Source organism: Thalassophryne amazonica, chromosome 10 (assembly GCF_902500255.1).
Source record: "Thalassophryne amazonica chromosome 10, fThaAma1.1, whole genome shotgun sequence".
Lineage (NCBI taxonomy): Eukaryota > Metazoa > Chordata > Actinopteri > Batrachoidiformes > Batrachoididae > Thalassophryne > Thalassophryne amazonica.
Genome location: NC_047112.1, coordinates 91,995,305 through 92,017,379, shown reverse-complemented (window position 1 = coordinate 92,017,379; position 22,075 = coordinate 91,995,305). Strand labels below are relative to the sequence as shown.

The 22,075-nt window shown below is 41.2% G+C and overlaps 1 protein-coding gene and 1 long non-coding RNA gene across 7 annotated transcripts in view; one reads left to right on the top strand and one right to left on the bottom strand.

The window, feature by feature from the left end:
- The window catches only part of lnx1 (ligand of numb-protein X 1), a 111,971-nt gene that overhangs the window by 28,181 nt on the left and 61,715 nt on the right, over positions 1-22,075 (bottom strand). For 3 of the 6 annotated variants that reach the window (XM_034180507.1, XM_034180506.1, XM_034180510.1), the window contains 2 exons: positions 3,528-3,781; positions 2,386-2,541 (listed from right to left, as the gene is read on the bottom strand). In XM_034180507.1, the coding sequence (XP_034036398.1) occupies positions 2,386-2,541; positions 3,528-3,781 (410 nt within the window). The remainder of the gene's footprint in view (positions 1-2,385; positions 2,542-3,527; positions 3,782-22,075) is intronic. The other 3 variants (XM_034180509.1, XM_034180508.1, XM_034180511.1) reach the window with 1 other exon arrangement.
- LOC117519197 lies at positions 1,723-20,418 on the top strand. Its single transcript, XR_004563202.1, has 4 exons — positions 1,723-1,737; positions 13,655-13,658; positions 16,179-16,182; positions 20,345-20,418. It is a non-coding gene; the product is annotated as an uncharacterized LOC117519197 (long non-coding RNA).

Below are 22,075 nucleotides of genomic sequence, written 5' to 3'. Positions count from 1 at the left end.
GCTATATTGGTATGAAGCAAATCAATTTTATCCTGCAGTTTTATTTGAAAAATCGATCTATGTTATTTTCACTGCTCCCGTTTTATTTGGAGAGATGGTACCTTACTAATGACAGCAGCACGGTGATGTCACAGCAGCACAAATGATATTGGGAACAATATAACTATAAGTAAACGTCTAGTGATTTATTTATTTGAAAGTCTCATTCTGATTGTTGTGATGAACTTGTTAAAGCTGGCTAAAGTTATGTTCATTATCAATTGTGATGTTTCCATTAAAATCAACATCCAGCACCATATGTGAATGGTTGGGTTCACAATGTTTTCCTCCTCTTTGTCTCAGTTGCTGATACAGTGGGGCAAAAAAGTATTTAGTCAGTCCCTGATTGTGCATGTTCTCCTACTTAGAAAGATGAGAGAGGTCTGTAATTTTCATCATCGGTACACTTCAACTATGAGAGACAAAATGGGAAAAAAAAATCCAGGAAATCATATTGTAGGATTTTTAAAGAATGTATTTGTAAATTATGGTGAAAATAAGTATTTGGTCAATAACAAAAGTTCAACTCAATAGTTTGTAACATAATCTTTGTTGGCAGTGACAGAGGTCAAACGTTTCCTGTAAGTCTTCACCAGCGTTGCACACACTGTAGCTGGTATTTTGGCCCATTCCTCCATGCAGATCTCCTCTAGAGCAGTGATGTTTTGGGGCTGTCGCTGGGCAACATGGACTTTCAACTCCCTCAACAAATTTTTTATGGGGTTGAGGTCTGGAGACTGGCTTGGCCACTCGAGGGTCTTGAAATGCTTTTTACGGAGCCACTCCTTCATTGCCCGAGCGGTGTGTTTGGGCTCATTGTCATGCTGGAAGACTCAGCCACGTTGCATCTTCGATGCTCTCACTGATGGAAGGAGGTTTTGGCTTAAAATCTCACGATACATGGCCATGTTCATTCTTCCCTTAATACGGATCAGTCGTCCTGTCCCCTTTGCAGAAAAACAGCCCCAAAGCATGATATTTCCACCCCCATGCTTCACAGTAGATATGGTGTTCTTAGATTGCAACTCAGCATTCTTCTTCCTCCAAACATGACGAGTTGAGTTTTTACCAAAATGTTCTATTTTGGTTTCATCTGACCACATGATATTCTCTCAGTCCTCTTCTGGATCATCCATATGCTCTCTGGCAAACTTCAGATGGGCCTGGACACGTAATGGCTTAAGCAGGGGGACATGCCTGGCACTGCAGGATTTGAGTCCCTGTCTGCGTAGTGTGTAGCCTTTGTTACTTTGGTCCCAGCTCTCTGCAGGTCATTGATCAGGTCCCTCCATGTAGTTCTGGGATTTTTGTTCACGTTCTCATGATCATTTTGACCCCACGGGATGACATCTTGCGTGGAGTCCCAGATCAAGGGAGATTATCAGTGGTCTTGTATGTCTTCCATTTTCTTACAATTGCTCCCACAGTTGATTTATTCACACCAACCTGCTAGACTATTGTAGATTCATTCTTCCTAACCTGGTGCACATCTACAATTTTCTTCTTGGTGTCCTTCAACAGCTCTTTGGTCTTGGCCACGGTTGAGTTTGGAGTCTGACTGTTTGAGGCTGTGGATAGGTGTCTTTTATACAGATAAGTTCAAACAGGTGCCATTAATACAGGTAACAGGTGGAGGACAGAAGAGCTTCTTAAAGAAGTTACAGGTCTGTGAAAGCCAGAAATCCTGCATGTTTGTGGGTGACCAAATACTTATTTTCCAACATAATTTACAAATAAATTCTTTAAAAATCCTACAATGTGATTTCTTGGATTTTGTTTTCTCATTTTGTCTCTGACATTTTTATAAATCCTGACATTTCTTCCCATCACCTCTTTATGATGTCATAAGAGAGCAATGTTAAAGAAGTGACAAATGAAAAACTATCTAATCCAATAATGTGAAAAAATAGATTAATGAAGACAAAAATGTAATAAGACTTGACATTAATTTAGTATTTAATAACATTATATAATTCCCTGACCCAAGAGAAACCTCTTCTCAAAATTTAATCAAAACCTGCTGATCACTTTTTGAGATAACTTGCCTTTAACAGGCAGAAGTGATTACATAACTCCTGCCTCTCCTTTCTAATTGGTCAGAAGTTCATTAATTAAAAAAAAAACTTTCTTCATCTTTTCTCTCTGCACCCCCTCCTCCTACCTTTGTGGTTTTGTCTGACACTTTTACAACTGAAGTCCAATTTGACACAGTCAGGCAACCAAAACATCAAGATTCCAGCAAATAGATGACCTTTTCCTTCACTACCACTACAGCTGTGACAGAAATAGGTAAATGCAGTGACTATAAAATGGATATTTAAGTAGATTCATGTGATTCTGTGTTACCTTCTGGTGGCACAGTGGCGTTTCTGGCATTGTCTCTGTCCTCGCTGGTGTCATTGTTGACTGCGCTGCCGCTCTTGGTCCTCCGCAGGACACTGAGAGCCCGATTCAACCTCCTGAAGGATCGGCTCCTCACTGAGGAACGGTCAAAATTTCTGACTGCAAAGGAGACAGTGGAGAAAGAGTGGAACTTTATAGATAAGTTCTCCCTCAACATGCCTGGACATGCCCGAATCCCCCTGCTGACAGCCAATCACATGGCTCCTTGCAGACTACATTTATCTCCAGACCATCAGATGATGCAATGTGAGTGAGTTCCTTCAACAAAACTTGAATCTCTTTTTGGAACAACATTCTATAAGCAGTGAGACTTTACTTCTGAGACCTAATCCTGGCTGAGGATTGTTACAAGATTACATAAACTGCAGCAGTGACGTAGCATGCTGTGGACTCCGAGAGTCTCCCAGGGAGATGGTTCTTGTGCACTTTGCTTGTGACAGTTGTGCGGCTGCATGAGCCGACCTGCAGCACCCCTCCCATGGACCTGCAAAGACGCAAAGGCTCCTGACAACCACATTATTCTTTAAAAGTGCAGCCCCATTCTGTTGCTGACAGCTTGTTCAGCAGGAGTGGTGCTCAGCTGGCTGGGGCTAAAACGCTGGTGCAGCCTAATGTGGCGTCCCAGCCGCCTGTACATGTGCATTGAAATTCGCAGAGCATGAGGTGACACTGGTGATTGCCGGATTCGCAAGCATAGAGTGGAGAACAATGACATCATTCAGTTAACTACACTTTATTTATCCCACACTCACATAAATCTCCTTCTATTTCTCCTCAAATGAATAATCTACTGGCCCTCATGGGGATTTTCTCTCTTTTTCTTGCTACTGTTTTCCACAAAGGGAGAGATTTTATAGATTGGTGAGAAAACAAGGCACCGGAGGTAATTGTCTAATAGGATTTCTATCAGAAACCATTAGGGTGAACAAAAGACAGTATTTGTGGTTCAACTAGTCCACCTGCAGGTGGATATGATTGTTTGGTCATTGACCACCAGCAGCTAGTTTGGATAAGGAGATGACGTGACTGTGGTGAGAAAACTGTCATCTGGGACTGAGGGCACAAACATTCTTTCACTCACTCACACTCACTCTTCTTGGCACTGCTGCGGGTGGCCAGGCTAGTCATGCTGCCTGACTGGCTGTTGTCCTCCATGTTGGGGTCAAAGGCAGGATTGACCAGACCAGGCTCGTCTGACAAGAGGGCCACAGTGGCAGATGTGGGGCTGTCACTGGGCAGAGTGGCAATGGTGAGTTCTGAAGTGCTGTCGGTGCATTCGCCCTCCTGTGAGCGTCGCTTCCTGTCCGTGGAGAGCCCATAGTGAGAGGCTCCTTTACACCTGCACACATAGAAAACAGGAAGTCAACCTTAAGTCACATCACAAAGTCTAGATATCAGTTTATAGTTAATATTGAGCTGTTACGTTTGTGACTGGAGGACCTATCTTTGTGGCCGGGACGGCGGTGAGATTTGAACACCGGACTGATCGAACTGAAGATCAAAACTCTACCAGGTCAGCCAAAGGGGAATTCCCCACTAGCCAAGCTAGCAGGAACATCTTTTTAATCCGGACTTCATCTTGGTACATATTACCCCACCATTTTTGACTTCGTCCTGAAGTCACAGGTGCATTTAAGCATGTTCTGTGACTACGCACATCCTGCTGACAACACCAGTTTGTGACCGGAGGACCTAGAGTAGTGTTTAGAATAATAGTAGTGCTATGTGACTAAAAAGATTAATCCAGGTTTTGAGTATATTTCTTATTGTTACATGGGAAACAAGGTACCAGTAGATTCAGTAGATTCTCACAAATCCAACAAGACCAAGCATTCATGATATGCACACTCTTAAGGCTATGAAATTGGGCTATTAGTAAAAAAAAAAGTAGAAAAGGGGGTGTTCACAATAATAGTAGTGTGGCATTCAGTCAGTGAGTTCATCAATTTTGTGGAACAAACAGGTGTGAATCAGGTGTCCCCTATTTAAGGATGAAGCCAGCACCTGTTGAACATGCTTTTCTCTTTGAAAGCCTGAGGAAAATGGGACGTTCAAAACATTGTTCAGAAGAACAGTGTAGTTTGATTAAAAAGTTGATTAGAGAGGGGAAAACTTATACGCAGGTGCAAAAAATTATAGGCTGTTTATCTACAATGATATCCAATGCTTTAAAATGGAAAGGAAAAAAAAACAGAGACGCATGGAAGAAAACGGAAAACAACCATCAAAATGGATAGAAGAATAACCAGAATGGCAAAGGTTCACCCATTGATCAGCTCCAGGATGATCAAAGACAGTCTGGAGTTACCTATAAGTACTGTGACAGTTAGAAGACACCTGTGCGAAGCTAATTTATTTGCAAGAATCCCCCGCAAAGTCCCTCTGTTAAATAAAAGACATGTGCAGAAGAGGTTACAAGTTTCCAAAGAACACATCAATTGGCCTAAAGAGAAATGGAGGAATATTTTGTGGACTGATGAGAGTAAAATTGTTCTTTTTGGGTCCAAGGGCTGCAGACAGTTTGTGAGACGACCTCCAAACTCTGAATTCAAGCCACAGTTCACAGTGAAGACAGTGAAGCATGGTGGTGGAAGCATCATGATATGGGCATGTTTCTCCTACTATGGTGTTGGGCCTATATATTGCATACCAGGTGTCATGGATCAGTTTGGATATGTCAAAATACTTGAAGAGGTCATGTTGCGTTATGCTGATGAGGACATGCCCTTGAAATGGGTGTTTCAACAAGACAATGACCCCAAGCACACTAGTAAACGAGCAAAATCTTGGTTCCAAACCAACAAAATTAATGCCTTGCAGATGTGAAGAAATCATGAAAAACTGTGGTTATACAACTAAATACTAGTTTAGTGATTCACAGGATTGCTAAAAAAAGCAGTTTGAACATAATAGTTTTGAGTTTGTAGCGTCAACAGCAAATGCTACTATTATTGTGAACACCCCCTTTTAGCCCAATTTCATAGCCTTAAGAATGTGTATATCATGAATGCTTGGTCTTGTTGGATTTGTGAGAATCTACTGAATCTACTGGTACCTTGTTTCCCATGTAACAATAAGAAATATACTCAAAACCTGAATTAATCTTTTTAGTCACATAGCACTACTATTATTCTGAACACTACTGTATCTTTATGGCCAGGACGGCGGTGGGATACGAATTGAAGACCAAAACTCTACCAGGTCAGCCAAAGGGGAATTCCCCGTTTGCCAAGCTAGCAGGAACATCTTTTCAATCCAGACTTCACCTTGCTACACTTAAATAGAGTTGCATCTATGCAAGGATGCTAGTACTTGCGCGTTGAAACACCAAGGGCTCTCTGCTTGAAATTATGACAAAAAGGGGATAGGCAGATACACGAGGATGTGGTCAATAATAAATTTAATGACACAGCCATCACATCCTGGCTATTTCATAAATGGGTAAAGAGGTGTAGCGTTGGCGTTACCCTTTGTGACCTGGGCAGGACAAATGAAGCCCGAACACACCCCATATTACCGTCCATTACTGAACCTACAGTTAACGGGATAACATCTTGGTTCAGGTGTTTTATTAAAGCATATTTTTTGAGGACTGAGTGGTAGTTTTCATAATGGATTGCTTGGGTGTGGGTTCGGAACTTAAAATCATCATGCTACTGTTAGCTGAAAAAAGTTCTCACAAGTGCTAATGTCACTAACACATCTAATTAAACAATGTGAGAATTTCACTCGCCATTAATATTGTCACAGAGTTCTTAGATGATACGTTAAGACAACTAACTGCACAGCAAGCCATATTATGACAGGAATTTATCACAAAATCCTGAGTATATCAATCAATCAATCAATTTTATTTATATAGCGCCAAATCACAACAAACAGTTGCCCCAAGGCGCTTTATATTGTAAGGCAAGGCCATACAATAATTACGTAAAAACCCAATGGTCAAAACGACTAATGCATATCTTCTTTGATAAAATGGAATTCATGCATTTGCAGAAAATGGAATGTGAAAGATTTTATCCCCGGTGTATATAAACTTGTGCCCGCAACTGTACTTCTACATATTTGTACTGTATATTACTGTTAATGTTTATTGTACCATCGTATATCAAATCCAGAAGTAAGATCTTGTGCTTAAACACCTTCATCTAATGATGCTTTAACATGAGTAATTAGTAAAGCAGTGCATTATTTTTCATTCATGAGCTACGACAACGAATAGATGGCACAGGGCGCAACAATAATCCTGCACCAAACAGTGTTTGTGCCTCTGGGGAATAATCCTGTTAATGTCTAAATAAAAGGACAAAATTCCAAACGTAACATGAGCAGATTTCAGCATCTCTTTCAGCCAAGGGCTTACTGCAGACTAACAGATATCTATATTGGAATTGCTTCACACAAAGGCGGCTTATCTGAGCTCAACAGTCGAACAGCAACACTTACACGACCCCACACCGCCTCTGAGAGAACGCACCAAAACCTCTCATCATTTTCTATTGAGAGACAGGCTTGGTTTAACATCCTTCATAGATGATTGAATACAAATGTATGAAAATGCGCATCATAGAATATAGGATTTGTCACATGAATTTAGAATATAAAACAGAAATCATCTGAATGTTTTTGCCATACATAATTTCTCCTTTCCACTTCTCTGATCCACGTCAAGATGTAATCGCTTCAACACACACGCGCTTATGAATGCACAAAATGATGCTGCACATCATAAAAATCTCTTGACTCAATGGCAGTATTAAAAGAGGAAGCATTTGTGTGAATTCAAGAGGACAATAGAGAATTTCTCTCCATCTGTAATCCATAAAGGCTTTGAACTGATGCGTCATCAGAGGCAGGAGTAACACCGGCCTGTCTTCATGACGGTCTCTGCAGAGCCATCCACATAAACATTAACTGAGTTTTCATGAAATGGATCAAACCGAGGTTCTGTTTCAACACTGGCTCAGAAAAACAAGAGGATAGCAGCCATTGTGCTGTACTGTAAAATGGCCTGCCATGAAGAGCAACCATCTCTAATTAGATCCAGAAAGTTTTCATTTCAACCCAAAATTTCAAAAGGTGATGTCACTGACTCATCCCCCTCTGCTCAAGATGGTTTTAATCATTAAAAAACCCACACGTGTATGTACAGCCTTGGCTTCCCTTCACTTGGCTCCTTGTAGGAGCAGATATCAAGTTTTTGCTGCTGACTTATAAGGTGGATCTCATCCCTTGATAGTGTAACAGGATGTCAGTCCATCCCAGCTTACCTACCCAGCCAATCCCAGTACCTACAGTAGTGTTCAGAATAATAGTAGTGCTATGTGACTAAAAAGATTAATCCAGGTTTTGAGTATATTTCTTATTGTTACATGGGAAACAAGGTACCAGTAGATTCAGTAGATTCTCACAAATCCAACAAGACCAAGCATTCATGATATGCACACTCTTAAGGCTATGAAATTGGGCTATTAGTAAAAGATAGTGTGGCATTCAGTCAGTGAGTTTATCAATTTTGTGGAACAAACAGGTGTGAATCAGGTGTCCCCTATTTAAGGGTGAAGCCAGCACCTGTTGAACATGCTTATCTCTTTGAAAGCCTGAGGAAAATGGGACGTTCAAGATATTGTTCAGAAGAACAGCGTAGTTTGATTAAAAAGTTGATTGGAGAGGGGAAAACTTATACGCAGGTGCAAAAAATTATAGGCTGTTCATCTACAATGATCTCCAATGCTTTATAATGGACAAAAAAAAACAGAGACGCATGGAAGAAAATGGAAAACAACCATCAAAATGGATAGAAGAATAACCAGAAAGGCAAAGGCTCACCCACTGATCAGCTCCAGGATGATCAAAGACAGTCTGGAGTTACCTGTAAGTGCTGTCACAGTTAGAAGACGCCTGTGTGAAGCTAATTTATTTGCAAGAATCCCCCGCAAAGTCCCTCTGTTAAATAAAAGACATGTGCAGAAGAGGTTACAATTTGCCAAATAACACATCAACTGGCCTAAAGAGAAATGGAGGAATATTTTGTGGACTGATGAGAGTAAAATTGTTCTTTTTCATGGCCTTTATACCAGTAGTTCAACACCTACACCAAAGAGCAGCTTCATCTGCACTATGAAAGACAAAGCTTAAAGGAGACCTGCATTGAAAAAAATGCAGTCAGATTTTTTGAACAAAAAATGACTTACATTTACACATGAGATCCTTCTGAATGTAGTAAAGTAAATCTGGAAGCCCAGATCTGTCATTCAACGGAGAAATCTTCATTTGAAAATGACAAATTTACAGCTAATATTTAGCCCTCCGCAAATTGTCCCTCTCATCATGGATGCTGCCGAGACGTCACGGACAAGACCCTCTCCCAGCATGCATTGCGCCAATTGTAATTTGTGGATTTACGTCAGTTTGTGGAAGGATCTACTTTTTTAAAAACTTCATATTGTCTTGCGGCACGTTTGGTGAGTACACATTTCTTTTATTTGTGCTTGAAAATTATTTTGGGGGACTTTGTCATACGCCCGTTTGATTGAGTGGTGTCGCAATGAAAATCTACTGTCTTTCGCCTCCGGTACCATCGCGGGATATGGAGGCGAGACCCGCAAAGAATCCCAGTCATTAAAAATATATAAACCTCTCTCAGCGTCCATGGAGCTCTGGGGCTCTGATTGCCGAGATGTGCGGTGCTGTGGATTTTGCCGCAAGAAGTCTGTCCTTGCAGCAACAGGTGTACCGGCCGCTTCGCATTAAACCAGCGAGCGTAATCTCAGGACTTGTGCCAAGTGTGCTGCAGCTCCATTCAGTAGACAGAGAGGTGATGCCGCTGTTGTGCGCTGAATCGGGCACAACACCGGCTGCAAAGCAGACACGGGCGGTGTGAGTGGCCCGCGTCGGCGGTTAACGAGCTCATTAACGAGCCCGCAGACTTAATAAGCGCAGTGGAGGCAGAGAGCGGGAGAGGAAGAACGGCGCCCGCTGTCGATGCCGTTGCTGATCTGAGCACACAGATCTGTATCTCACATTCATTGCAGCTTACTTTTGGATGTTGAAACCAGGACGTGTATAAGTAACATTACTAACAGATAAAATCAATTTCAATGCGGGATCGGACTGAAACTGTTTTCACAGAGGGCTAAATGTTAGCTGAAAATTTGTCATTTTTAAACGAAGATTTCTCCGCTGAATTACAAATTTGGGCTTACAGATTTACTTTACTGCATTCACAGGGGTCTTATAAATACATATCAGCTATTTCTTTCTGAAATCTGACCACATTTATTTCAATGCAGGTCTACTTTAAAATGTTCAGGTAAGATCTTGTTTTACTAATATGTGCATTTCAGTAAAGTGTCAGCCAAAGTGTAGTGGAAAACGAGGCGAAAATGCTACCTTTATGAGCATATTAATATTAACGTGTAGTTTAAAGAAGTCATACATAAACACCTTTATACCAAGCCAATGTTAGTCACTCTGTCTTGAACTGATTTATATGTACAATATAGCAACAACAATAAAACATGAAATAAATAATTTAAAAGAGGGCAGGTGGAGGACAGATAAGACAGCTCCTCTATATTTAATATAAAACCAGCCTGTGAATGTTTGATAAAACAAAACAAAATGCAAACAACCAACCTCCTCCCACCAAATAAATAACCCACAGATACCAAAGTGATGCATTAAAAAAAAAAAAAAAAAAAAAATCAGATATCAAAGGATGCTTTCATATCTTATCTAGTTGGCCTGTTTTTTTTCAGATGGTGGAGGTCTGAACACAATTAAACCAAACAAATGGACTGTAGTCCACCTAATAAAGTGGGACTCTGTATAGTTCCAAGTGGATATACCGTATATAAAAAAAATGACCAAAAATACAATTAGGTAATTTAATTTAAAATTTTATGATAAAATACAAAATAAATAATGTTTTTATTTATTTTAATGACCTCTTACAGCATTCCTGCAGTACCCTCACAGTCCACTATGGGGTCTGAGGCACACTTTGGGAATTACACAGAGCAGGCCAAGCCAAGGAGAAATTTCATCACACTACCTCTTTGAGGTCCAAATAGCGTAAGGGCGTACACAAGGGAGAAATACTTTACAAACCAACCTTTTTCTATGACTGTCTCTTTAAATGGAAAGAAGCTGCTGCTTGCCAGTTGCCACACCCACTTTCCAGAGAGAGGAGGAGTAATCTAAAATGTGAACAGCATTCCTCCCACAGACTGTGTGGACACGTCAGCCCAAGCACACACTGGCTTCGTGGGTGTGATTTACAAAGCAAGAAGAAGTCCAGAAATGATTTTATCTTATGTATCAAAACCTCTGAGTTCCCCATGTGTTCCACGTGACATTTTGGTAGAAGAGGATGTGAGTCGATGCACAAACACGGCCATTATTACGTTCATTGGAACGCCCATTTCAAGAAAATGTCTGATTTCATCACAAAGTGTCATGCTTTGGCCCTGGACCTGCCCAGAATCAGGTTTTGTCCCCCAGTCTTCATCTGTTTCCCTCTGTTTGTCCTTCTGTCCGACCCTGAGTGTTTATTTTCTGTTTTTCCACTTTAGTATTGGTTATATTATCTGTTATACTTCAGCCACGTTAAGTTCTGTTCTAGTTTAGTCTTCGTCCTTTATTTTCTGGTTATTCAGTCACTCTATTTTGAGCACATTAGTCCCTCAGATTTATCTGTTACACTTCGGCCACTTGTTGAGTTCTCCTCTAGTTTACATCCAGCCTTTAATTTTCTGTTGTTCCGTTTCTGCTTTTTCATTTGTTCTTTCATTTGAATGTTGTTTCATTCTGTTTTCCTCACGTTTGTATTTTAGGTATCATTATTTCCTAATTGTTTAACATTTGTTCAGTCACTGTCACATTCCTGTTTTTGCTGCTTTTGTCTGACACGCCCACCTGTCACTCCACTCGTCTCGTCCAGCCTTCTTCCCTGCACCTGCATCTAATCACACCCTGATTAACCTCTGCTTTTAAGCCCCATCTTCTCCGCAGCTCACTGCTAGTTTGTTGTGCATCCTGTCTCATTCCAAGCCTCCTATTTCTTGTCTTAGTCTGTATTTTTTGCCATTCTCGACCTCTGCTTGTCCTTGACCATATTTTTGTCTCAGCCAGTTATCTTGCTTCTCCGTGCCTGAAACCAGCCTGTTTTTTTTACTCCATTTTTACCACCTCCTATGTACCTCCTGCTTGTTTACTGACCATGCCTCTGCCTTACGACCATCTTGTACCGCCGCCTGTCTGATTCTCATCCTTTGCACCGACCTAAGCCTGTTTTTTGATCAAACCTTTTACTTCTCCATCTGAGTCATGAGTCTGCATTGGTGTCCCTGTCACCACAGTTCCTGACACAAAGGAAAATTAAATCATAAATAACTCCCCTATTTGTGTCTATTTTTGTCCTGTACAAATTATTTTCTCATTCGTTCAATGTGTTCCTCGTCAGCTGATGTCAGGTGATTTCTGCCAAGTCCATTGGGAAGTCGTGTACATGCTCAGAGAGAAAACTTTACCGATGCACATTTGTTTTGTCCTGTACTTGTTTGTAACTTGCCAGTGGACGTTCCAGTCGACATTAAGATGCTTTCTCATGTCGTCTGCAGAAAAACCGTTACAACACAATTCCATCTGCAGCAGCAGACTGTAGGAGGTGACGTGAGGCGCGGTGCACACGAGCAGTCAATGGTCGTCCACTCAGCCCCAAATCCATTGAATTAGAGCATTTTCACTCCTGGACAACTTAATTAAATCTATTCTAGTCAGTTTACTCAATCCATCACAGTGTGTGCCGCAAACCTCGGACCGCAAACTTTCAAATTGACATCACTGTCATGTGACTCTCTCAAATCTCTGGATCCATCTTTTCCAGTTCCAGGGTTTTGAAAAGTACAGCACTGGAGGTGGATGAATCATAAATTCAAAAAGCTAGCAATCGTCCCAGAACATTTCCTGTTTTCTTGTGCAAGACTCTTTCAAAATAACAGCGCATTTCAACATAAACTACTACCACTGTGCAATGATGACATCATCACAGGTAAAATGCAGAAGCAAAGAGAAAAACGTGGTGAAAACTCATTATTTTGCTTTTGGCAATGTGTTGGGATCACAAAATAATAATAGTAATATTTCAGGTGGACTTTTAATCAACTTTCTTCAGAAACAGGGGTGGGCTGATGCTCGGCCCTGAGCATTCCGACGCATTGATTCCGTCTGTCATAACTGTTTTTTTCCGGCCTAAAGGTTGATTGCTTCTACATAGAAAATTGAGTCTTTGTGGATGTTTTACATGAAATGATTTTGCACATTATGACCCCTTTAGAAAAATGGACAGTATGTAAAAGCATAACCATCATCACAGAAACAATATTATATCAGTCACCCAATGGTCTCAAGTGCCTGTTGGGGCACAAAATCACTTGAAAATCTATATTATCTCCATAAGACAGCCTCGTGCGCACAGTCCTTATTTCAGGCAGAAAATGATTTCCTGTTGGAGGAAGTGTTATAGCTCACTTGATTCTCAGTTAGAAACATAAAACTGAAGCAGCTACTATTGATCTCAGCATGTTTTCTGTGCAAGTACTCGTGCACGTGGCTGTGCCTACCTGTATGTACGGCTGTGTGAGTTACACGTCATCGTTTGGTGAGTAAACTGAATGCTATCAAACATGTCCGCGCAGCACTTTACTGAGTGATGTGATCGGACAGAGTAATATTTCCATCACCAGCAGAGGAGCGAAGCAGCACTGCAATGTGGAGTGGCACAGACTCTCCTCACGTCACCACCAGCCATCAAAGGAATTATAGCTGTGCGCAGATGGAAAATCCTACAAATGTCAGCTCCTTAAAGACGCTTCAAAAGAATTAGACCTGAACATGAGCAACTACTTGCAGAATGCATGCATATGGAAAAGGTGACGCGCATAATATAGCGCTGCATTTCTGAAGACATTTTACCTTCTGCAGCAGGTAATCAGCAGATAATTGAGCTCATCTTTTAACATTATGGGTGAGGGAACATTTTAAAATATATTTTTCTTCAGTCCTGCGATGGACAGGCGTCTTGTCCAGGGTGTACCCTCCCTCTCACCCTATGAATTGCTGGGATAAGCTCCAGCCCCCCGTCACCCTTAACTGGAGTAAGCGGGTATAGAAAATGGATGGATGGATATTTTTGTACATAACTCAGAAGTGTGGCCACATTTCTTAAAGAACTAGCTATATGTGAGGCACATAACAGATTGTCTGCAAATGCAATTTGGTCGGAATCCAGATAGAAATCTAGATTGTGGGTTAGAGTAGTTTTTTGAGACAGGGGTCACAGGCAGTATGGGGTCACTATATGTAAAAGGGTACTTTCATACCTACCTTGTCTGGTCTTGACCTTCAAACATTTCAGTTTACTGTAAACCAATAGCAAGTGTGAAAGCTGCCTTGGACCACAGTCCAGACCAAAGTACCAAAATTTGGTATGACCAAAACAGGTTGTCTTGTTTTGGATTAAACTCAACCATGGTCTGGATCATTTGCTGTGTGAAATCAATTTTTGCATAGTTTGGACTTTTGGACAAATTACAGGAAGTTGAGGAGGGTTACTGTCACCCATTAGACAATGGGAGAAAAAAATGTAGTTGCATTATTGTTTGCATTCTGTTTTGCTGGTCAACAATGCATCTTTGCTAGCAACGTGTGGGAACACGTTAATTTTGTCAGTGCTTGGTGTCATTCGAACACGTTCTGTTTGGTAAAGACATTTATTCATATTTGCTTGAAATGAGCAAAACGTCATTGTTTTTTTAATCTGAGGAGCGAAGTAATGAGGAAGACCTCATAGTATTGACGCTACTCCGATTGCTCCTATTAGACAGTCGAAGAAGAAAAGAAACAGATGTAGTAACAGTTATCTGTGGGAGCACATGGGGATAAGAGGAGTCAAAGTTTTGAATTGTGATTTGGTCTGAAGAAGAAGTAAAAGTGAACTTGAGAGGATGCATTAAATCTTGCACTGACTTGCCAACAATTCAGTGTCAGACGCACACGTTTACAAACCAATCAATATCAAGTATAGGACTTGTAGCCGACACAGAAGATGACAACAGAACGTAAGAACATGGTTGAAAGATCCGTGCTTCTGATTATTTCTCCCGGGGTTAAGAGTTGTCTTAAGTCTTAGAAATTGCTGCTTGGAGTTTTAATGTCCAAGTTTGAATGTTAAGGTCACTATCTGCGCTGTGTGAGGTTAGGGGCAGGGAAGCGTGATAGAAATCGCCTGTCTCACTCACCGGGGTGGTCCTGGGCTTTTCGTGCCAAGGTAAGAGAGCCAATTAAGTGCAAATACCAGGGAAGTACACTCCATATAGGGAAAAGTGTTTACAAAGGTACACTCATCCCTCCTAAAATTCTTTCCATTTTTTATATATGTCTGCCTTGCAAACAACTATCTTTTTCTTTGGAGTTCTGGAAATGATCCTCATCTGCATTAAGAAGTTGGAGAGGATCCCTGAGCTCAGAGGACGCTCATTAGCACTGCGGCATCCTTGTCTCTTTCAGTGTGGCCTCAGCTATCACATCATCTCTCTAAACCCTGGGATCTGAGATAAGGAGCAAAGACTCCAAAGCGTCCCCAGCGCTCACCCCTCCCCCTGTTTCTCATGCCTCCTTACCTTCTTCGCTTCCTCTATCACAACAGCAATTACCCATTATGCTGCCAGGGACATGGTGGCCGCCCTGGCAGTGACACAAACAGTCTTGTTCTTGCGATGTGAAATAAATACCAGCTCACAAGTCGTCAAAGCCTGAGAGAATCTCCAATCCTCTTTTGGCCTGAGTGGATTATCCCTGCTAACCCAAATACTCTCTGCTATAACTGCCATGGACGAACGCCACTGGGAGAGGACAATTCCAAATCAGACTGTCAGACAACACTAATGCATGCAAATGACTGCAACAAAGATATCTGCCTGGGCCGGGCTGGCTGACCTATGCGTGGCCTACACCACTCTTGCGTTCTTTATTTTTCATCTACTCGCCATCAAATGAATCAGAAAGCTAAAACAGGATCATGTTCCTGAAGAGTTCTAAATCTGCAGCCAACTTTCTGATGAATATGGCAGTGTCTGAAGGTGAAAACCTGACAGTGAGCCCAGAGGACACCTGCAGGTTTGTTTTCATTACAATGGGGAGGGATACGGTGAACGTGTGCATGAGTCACATGCACGAAACATGAAAGAGAATGTGAGAAAACCTAAAAACAGTCACCATGGATATGTTACAGTTAAGGGCCTGCCACACCTTGGCAATTTAGTCACCATATGTCGACACATCAGAAATCTTGCCAATACGCCACTGTACGGTAGGGGACACGTTCAGTTAGTTCTGTGGTCATCCAGAACACGTCAAATACGTCAACATGTGTTAATATGTGTTGGGGATAAATTACACATAGGTTCAAAGCAAGTAACCCATAGGTTAGAAATAAGTTTTGGGTATGCTAGACATGATCTCAGCATATTTGGACTTATGAGTAACTTACAAGTAACGTGTGTCAGCAATCACATAACTTAAATACAACTTATTGCCCGCGTACGTAGGATGTATGAGACATATACAACCCAGTCTCACGTTTTTTTTGTGCTCCCGTCACAAAAAGATTCAAGTTTTCGTGACGTTTTTTTTTTTTTAAACTCTATTACTAACCATACTCTTACCCCCAGGGGCGTGCTACGAACATTGTTCAGACTGGGAGTTTCATATCCAACCGGCCCACAAACCGCCAGCATTTATGTGCTGACTGACTGTGAAAATTGGGTGGCTTATAATAGAAAGAAAAAGTTAGTTAGTTAAAATGAGAACGGTATTGTTAACTCACCAGTGCACCACCTGGGCTTACACTGTGCGATTTTTGGCCCTTTTTCAGCCGATTTTTCACTTGTGCGAGAAATTTTTGGATCGCGCAGAGTTTCAGCTTAATAGTGCGTCCTGCGTCATGCAGTCTACATGGAGTAACGAGCTGCGTTTAACATCTCACGACCACCTCCCGATGGGGAATCATATGGTCGGATGAAAATCAAACCTGTTCGTTATTTTGGTCGGCTGTCGTGACTCGTGAGGGTTCTGTGCTGTTGAAGCAGAGCTACAAGCGTCTACGTGCTGATTACGTCGCGCACTGTGCATGTGCAAACACCGGAGAGAGCAAACAGTGATCTCATGTAAAGTCTTGTGTTTTTTTATTGCGTTCCCTTGCAAGGTAGGACATGGTCTGTGGTCTTTCAACACCCTTCCTACGTTCAGTAATCCAACTTTTACTCCAGTAGACAAATTTAGTTGATTGTTTCTGGTCCATAGGATATTGATTAGCAGTTTTGCTGGTTATTACCCTGTAATTACCCCTCGTAGATGTTACATCATACTGGACTATTACAGCTGCTTCAGTTTGAGAGTCACCTCTGGAACAGTAATATCTGCATTTCATCAGCTTGAGAAGGGCATTATCACTGGATGCACCATTTCTGTGACATTGTTTGCCTTAGCCATGAATATGCTGGTGAAGTCAGCAGAGGTGCAGTGGAGAAGCCCACTCACCAAATCAGGTATGCGGCAGCCCCCCATCAGAGCATTTCTGGATGATCTGACAGCAGTGGTGGGCACAGATAACTAAAAATTAACTTCGATACCAGATAATCAGATAACTGAAAAATTATCTTAGATAAAGATAAAACGATAAACCACCCAAAAAAGTATTGGAAGTTGCAGATAACCAATAAATTCCAGTATTGTCTATAGTTGCAACTACTAACAAGCTGATTTTGAGTTTTAACACTGCGATCGCTTTTGGAAGCATCAAACGTGACAAGAGACCCAAACAATGAATCAGCACTTTTGTCTTTCAGCATCCTGCCCCCTGCTGGAAGCACCAGTTTACTACATGGCTTCCAGCACAGACACAACTGAGAAGAGCCAGAAAGCTCAACTCTATCCAGTCACAGCACTGCCATCAGGCCGAGGTCTTGGAAAATAAAGCAGTGCTGACTTATGGTTTGGTTTATAAATAAAATGAATACTGATAGAATAACTCCATTAACGTCAATTCTGTCATTTGTGCAAAGTTAAGATATAACATATATATTTTAATGTTGAATAAAGAATGCACTAATTCTGAAGTTTTGTAACAAACATAGACAGATGGCATTCTGGGTAAAATGTGCCTCCGCTACACTGATTGGTTGATTAATTCTATGTAAATCAACATGTTAATGTGAGGTGTGTCGTGTGTTGGTGTTTACAGATAAATTTCTTCTGGAGGTTTCTTCCTGTTAAAAGGGAGTTTTTCCTTCCCACTGTCGCCAAGTGCTTGTTCATAGGGGGTCGTTTTGACCGTTGGGGTTTTTCTGTAATTATTGTATGGCTTTTGCCTTACAATATAAAGCGCCTTGGGGCAACTGTTTGTTGTGATTTGGCGCTATATAAATAAAATTGATTTGATTTGATATGTATGTCTCATACATGCATGTATGAGACATCTTAGACATAAAGCCTAAGATACATGTGTCGAAAATATGGTGCATGCACAAAATTTTTCAAAGACCTTACCATACTATGACGTATACCGGTGTGGTTCAACGTGCTTTTAACTTATAAATAACTTAACCATAACGTATTCGACATATGCCTGCGTATTCGCCAAATTTTTAATACCTTGGCATACACAGGCTAAATCGTCAAGGTGCGACAGGACCATTAGATTCATGAACGAGGGACACAAATACATATATGATGCATGCACAGGCCCCATAGGCTCCCCTCATCTGTTAGTTTAGAGCCTGTTACTGCCACTAACATGGGAGGGTGGAGGTTATGTGATCAACCATGTCTCCTTGTGCACACGATGCCCCCGAAGATTCAGCAAAATAAGGATTTTGACCGATTTGTATGGTGTGAAGGTCCTTAGAGTGAAGGGAAGACTCGATGAGATTTTGAAGCATATCTAAATTCAATTCAAAAATTTTTTCTTTTTACTTTTATGAGTTTATCTTGGTCTTATTACGTCTTAAAGATGTGTACAAATACTGCATAAGCTACAGATTCACATTTAAAATATGACCTCTGACAGTTTGTAGAGGCAGTAAAGTTTGGCGATTGTTATCCAGGTAGACCTATGTGTTTTTCTAATGTGTTACTCTGCCAGCAGTAGTGCACGATATTGTAACTGCTCATGAATGAATGTCTGTCTGTGTGCAAAATAACTCAGAAACAGGTGAACAGATTTTCACCAAACTTGCTAAGAGTATTCCTTGGGTGACTATCACCAGAATATTAGCATTTGGAGATTGGGCAAAGGTTAAGGTAAACAAAAATATAGCCTGGAAAAAACAAAAAAACAAAAACAACAGCAACAACAACAAAAAAACAATAGCCAGGATATTTCCACAGCCCATAGGGTTACAGATAAGTTTATACCAATCAGCAAATCATTTGAAATCAAATGGTATAAGTGATCTTATGATAACACCACAAAGACATCATGAAATTATGATTGTCTGGAAAACACATATGGCTGCTAAAGTGACCCAAACATTGTATTAATCAGCTAACATTTGTCATTTGGTGGTATAAGAGACATCATGATGACATCACTATGTGCATCAGCCCTCAGATGCCTCCCATATTCTTTTGTTGTCCTCTTTGTTTGTCTGTCTGGAAGATATTTCAAATGGATTTTGAACAATTCATGTGGTACGATGATCCTTCGGTCAGGAAAGAGTTTGCAGAATTTTGACACAGATCTGGATCTGATTCAAAATCCATTTATTTCATCTTATTTCTTTTGCTTCCATCTCATCCTGTCAATTCAAGAATCAGCCTTATGACGTCACAAAGCCCAAACACAAGTTCTAAATCCCATTTATTGTATAGCTCTCCACCTCTGTGTATTGCTTCACATCTGCATGCTGGCACATGAAACGCGTCTAAAACCTTTGTACAACACTGCATATTGTTGAAAATCTAGATGCAGCTAAAAGAAGAAATCCTTTCTAAAGTGACTAACATGCAACATCTTGGCCCAGGAAACACTTCATCCTGTTCTTTCCCACAGTTCTCTAGGATAAAGCCAAGCTTTAAAAATAGAAATGATTTATGAGGCCAGGTTTCACTCAGAACCTACTCCAGCTGATTCAGGGATGAAAGCCCCGTATACTCACAACTGCTTTTGGCTCCGACACCTCAGGAAAATAACTCAGTTTAAATCAGACTGAGAAAAAAAGATACTGGTGTTTTCAGATGAATGTGTGTAACTTTTTCATCATCACTCAGGACATTTTTCAAAGAGGCTAAATGTGTAGCATGTGGTTGTATTGTGAGGGAACAGACATAATGTTTGATGCCTGTGATGTATTGAGAGAAGCTGACAAAGACGCAGAGTATTCCAGTTAATGATGAACCCGAGGAGTGTTAATCAGAGGATGTGTTGGTGTGAGGGGTAATCCCATCTGCTGCACGAGCAAAAGGGGGGTGAGAACGCACCTCTGCGTGCTGCAGGGAGATGTTTGGGCTTCCAAAGATAGATCACCTAAACTGAGGTGGTCGGCGGGGTTCCAGCAACCGATGCAGAGCATAAATCCTCTTTTTGCTTTCAGCTTTCTGTTGTGCTCCTTTGCAGTGAGCAATGGGTCCATGGGTTTGGTGTGATTTAAATATCTGTGGTTTTATAGAGTAATTCTCATCCATTCATTTTCTATACGTGCTTTTTCCAATTAAGGGTCAATTTCAATTCAGGGTAACACCCTCGTCAGGGTACCACATACATAGAAAGACAAACATATTCAAACTCTCACTCGGACCTATGGTGAATTTAAAGATCCCAATTCACCTAACCTGGCAGGGAGCCGGAGCACCCAAACGGAACCCACACAAACACGGGGAGAACATGCAAACTCCACAGAGAAAGGACTAGGACCGTGTTGCCTGGACGGATTCATCTGCCTGTTGATTAAGTGGGGGTCTTTAGCCTATGAAGGAGCAGGCTTATGAGAGAAGATTCTTGGTTCAATTCCTGAGTGAGACAAAACAATACAAGCTGCCTTTGAATGTGAGACATCATGTTGAAGGGCTCTGAGAATCTACACGAGATGGAAAAGTGCTAAATAAATGCCGAGCATTTACTATCTACCTATTCAGTCCCTGCATTTTCAAGAGTATGGGCTTCAAAAGCCTAAGAATTTGATTTAATGCTCTATATGGTCGATTTAACACAACAATAGAGTTGATTTAACGCAGCAATATTCAGTGTATAAAGTGAGTCAGGCTGTGGAAAAAAGGGCCTAAACACTTTGTCATTGTTTTGCAGCTAATCAGCATCTACAGTCATCAGCTGAGCCACGACCCCGTGATTTGGCTCGAAGGATATTTACGTGACATTTCTTGTGTCTGTGTGCCATTTGGGCCATAGGTCAATCCAGAAGCATGTAGGACTGATTTCGCTCAGTACGGATGCTCATTACATATGACCCCTGCAGTGTAAAACTGTGTGCACAGTGACATGCAGAGCCAGCTTTTGGAATAGGCTACATAGACAGTCGCCTAGGGGGCCACCTGCTGGAGGGGTGTTGCTGCAAGCCCTCAAAAAATAAAAAAATGAATGTTTGTCTGGGACACGTAAAAAAATGTGATCAGACAGCAGAGATCATTTGTAAGTCTAAATTTTCTTTCGAAAGTGGCGAAATAATTTTTTGTGTATGTGTCTTGTGAGTTGCACATTGGGCACATTGTGACCGCAGCCTGTGAAAAACAGCCTCATGTGGGGCTTTGGAGTGAAGCTTTTCTACAAAAGCCGCATTGATAAATTCATCCTGTTCATGCACAGATGAAATCTCCAATCAAATCTGATAAAAAAAAAAAACAATAAAGGTGTTTTCATAAGTCAGTTGATTCACTTTAAAAAAGTGTGCATTCTCTCGTTCCAGGGTGTCGACACACAACGCTGCTTCACTATAAATACCAACCCAATCTAAGTCAATTTAAGATCATCTGTCTCACTGTTTGAGAGCACTGAGTCGATAAGAACAGACAGCAGCTGCACACACACTTTGCAGGCCTCAGGTGCAGGGGCGGAACCATAGGGGCAAGGGGTGGGAAAGTCCTCCCCCCACATCCCTTAAAGGTCCACTTTTGGAGCCATTTTAAAGACATTTTTGCACATAATAAATAATTGAACTTTAACTTATTTATTTGGCACACAACTCGTCAATAACAAAAACTGATATACAAGACAATTCCACAGTGACGTGTGACCAAAAAGGGGGTGAGCAGAAGTAAAGCTTATAAACGCCCACCCCATATATACATACATACATATATACACATTACCTACCCCCAGAGCAAGCACACAGGCAACAGTGGTAAGGAAAAACTCCCTCTGATGTACTGAGGAAGAAACCTCAAGCAGACCAGACTCTAAGGGGTGACCCTCTGCTTGGGCCATGCTACAAACACATTTAACAACACAAACTCAAATCCCATCATCATAAACATATCAAGTGAACACTGTGTCTTCGTCTACATACATATTTACATACATATACAGTATACATGTATACACACACCAACATACACC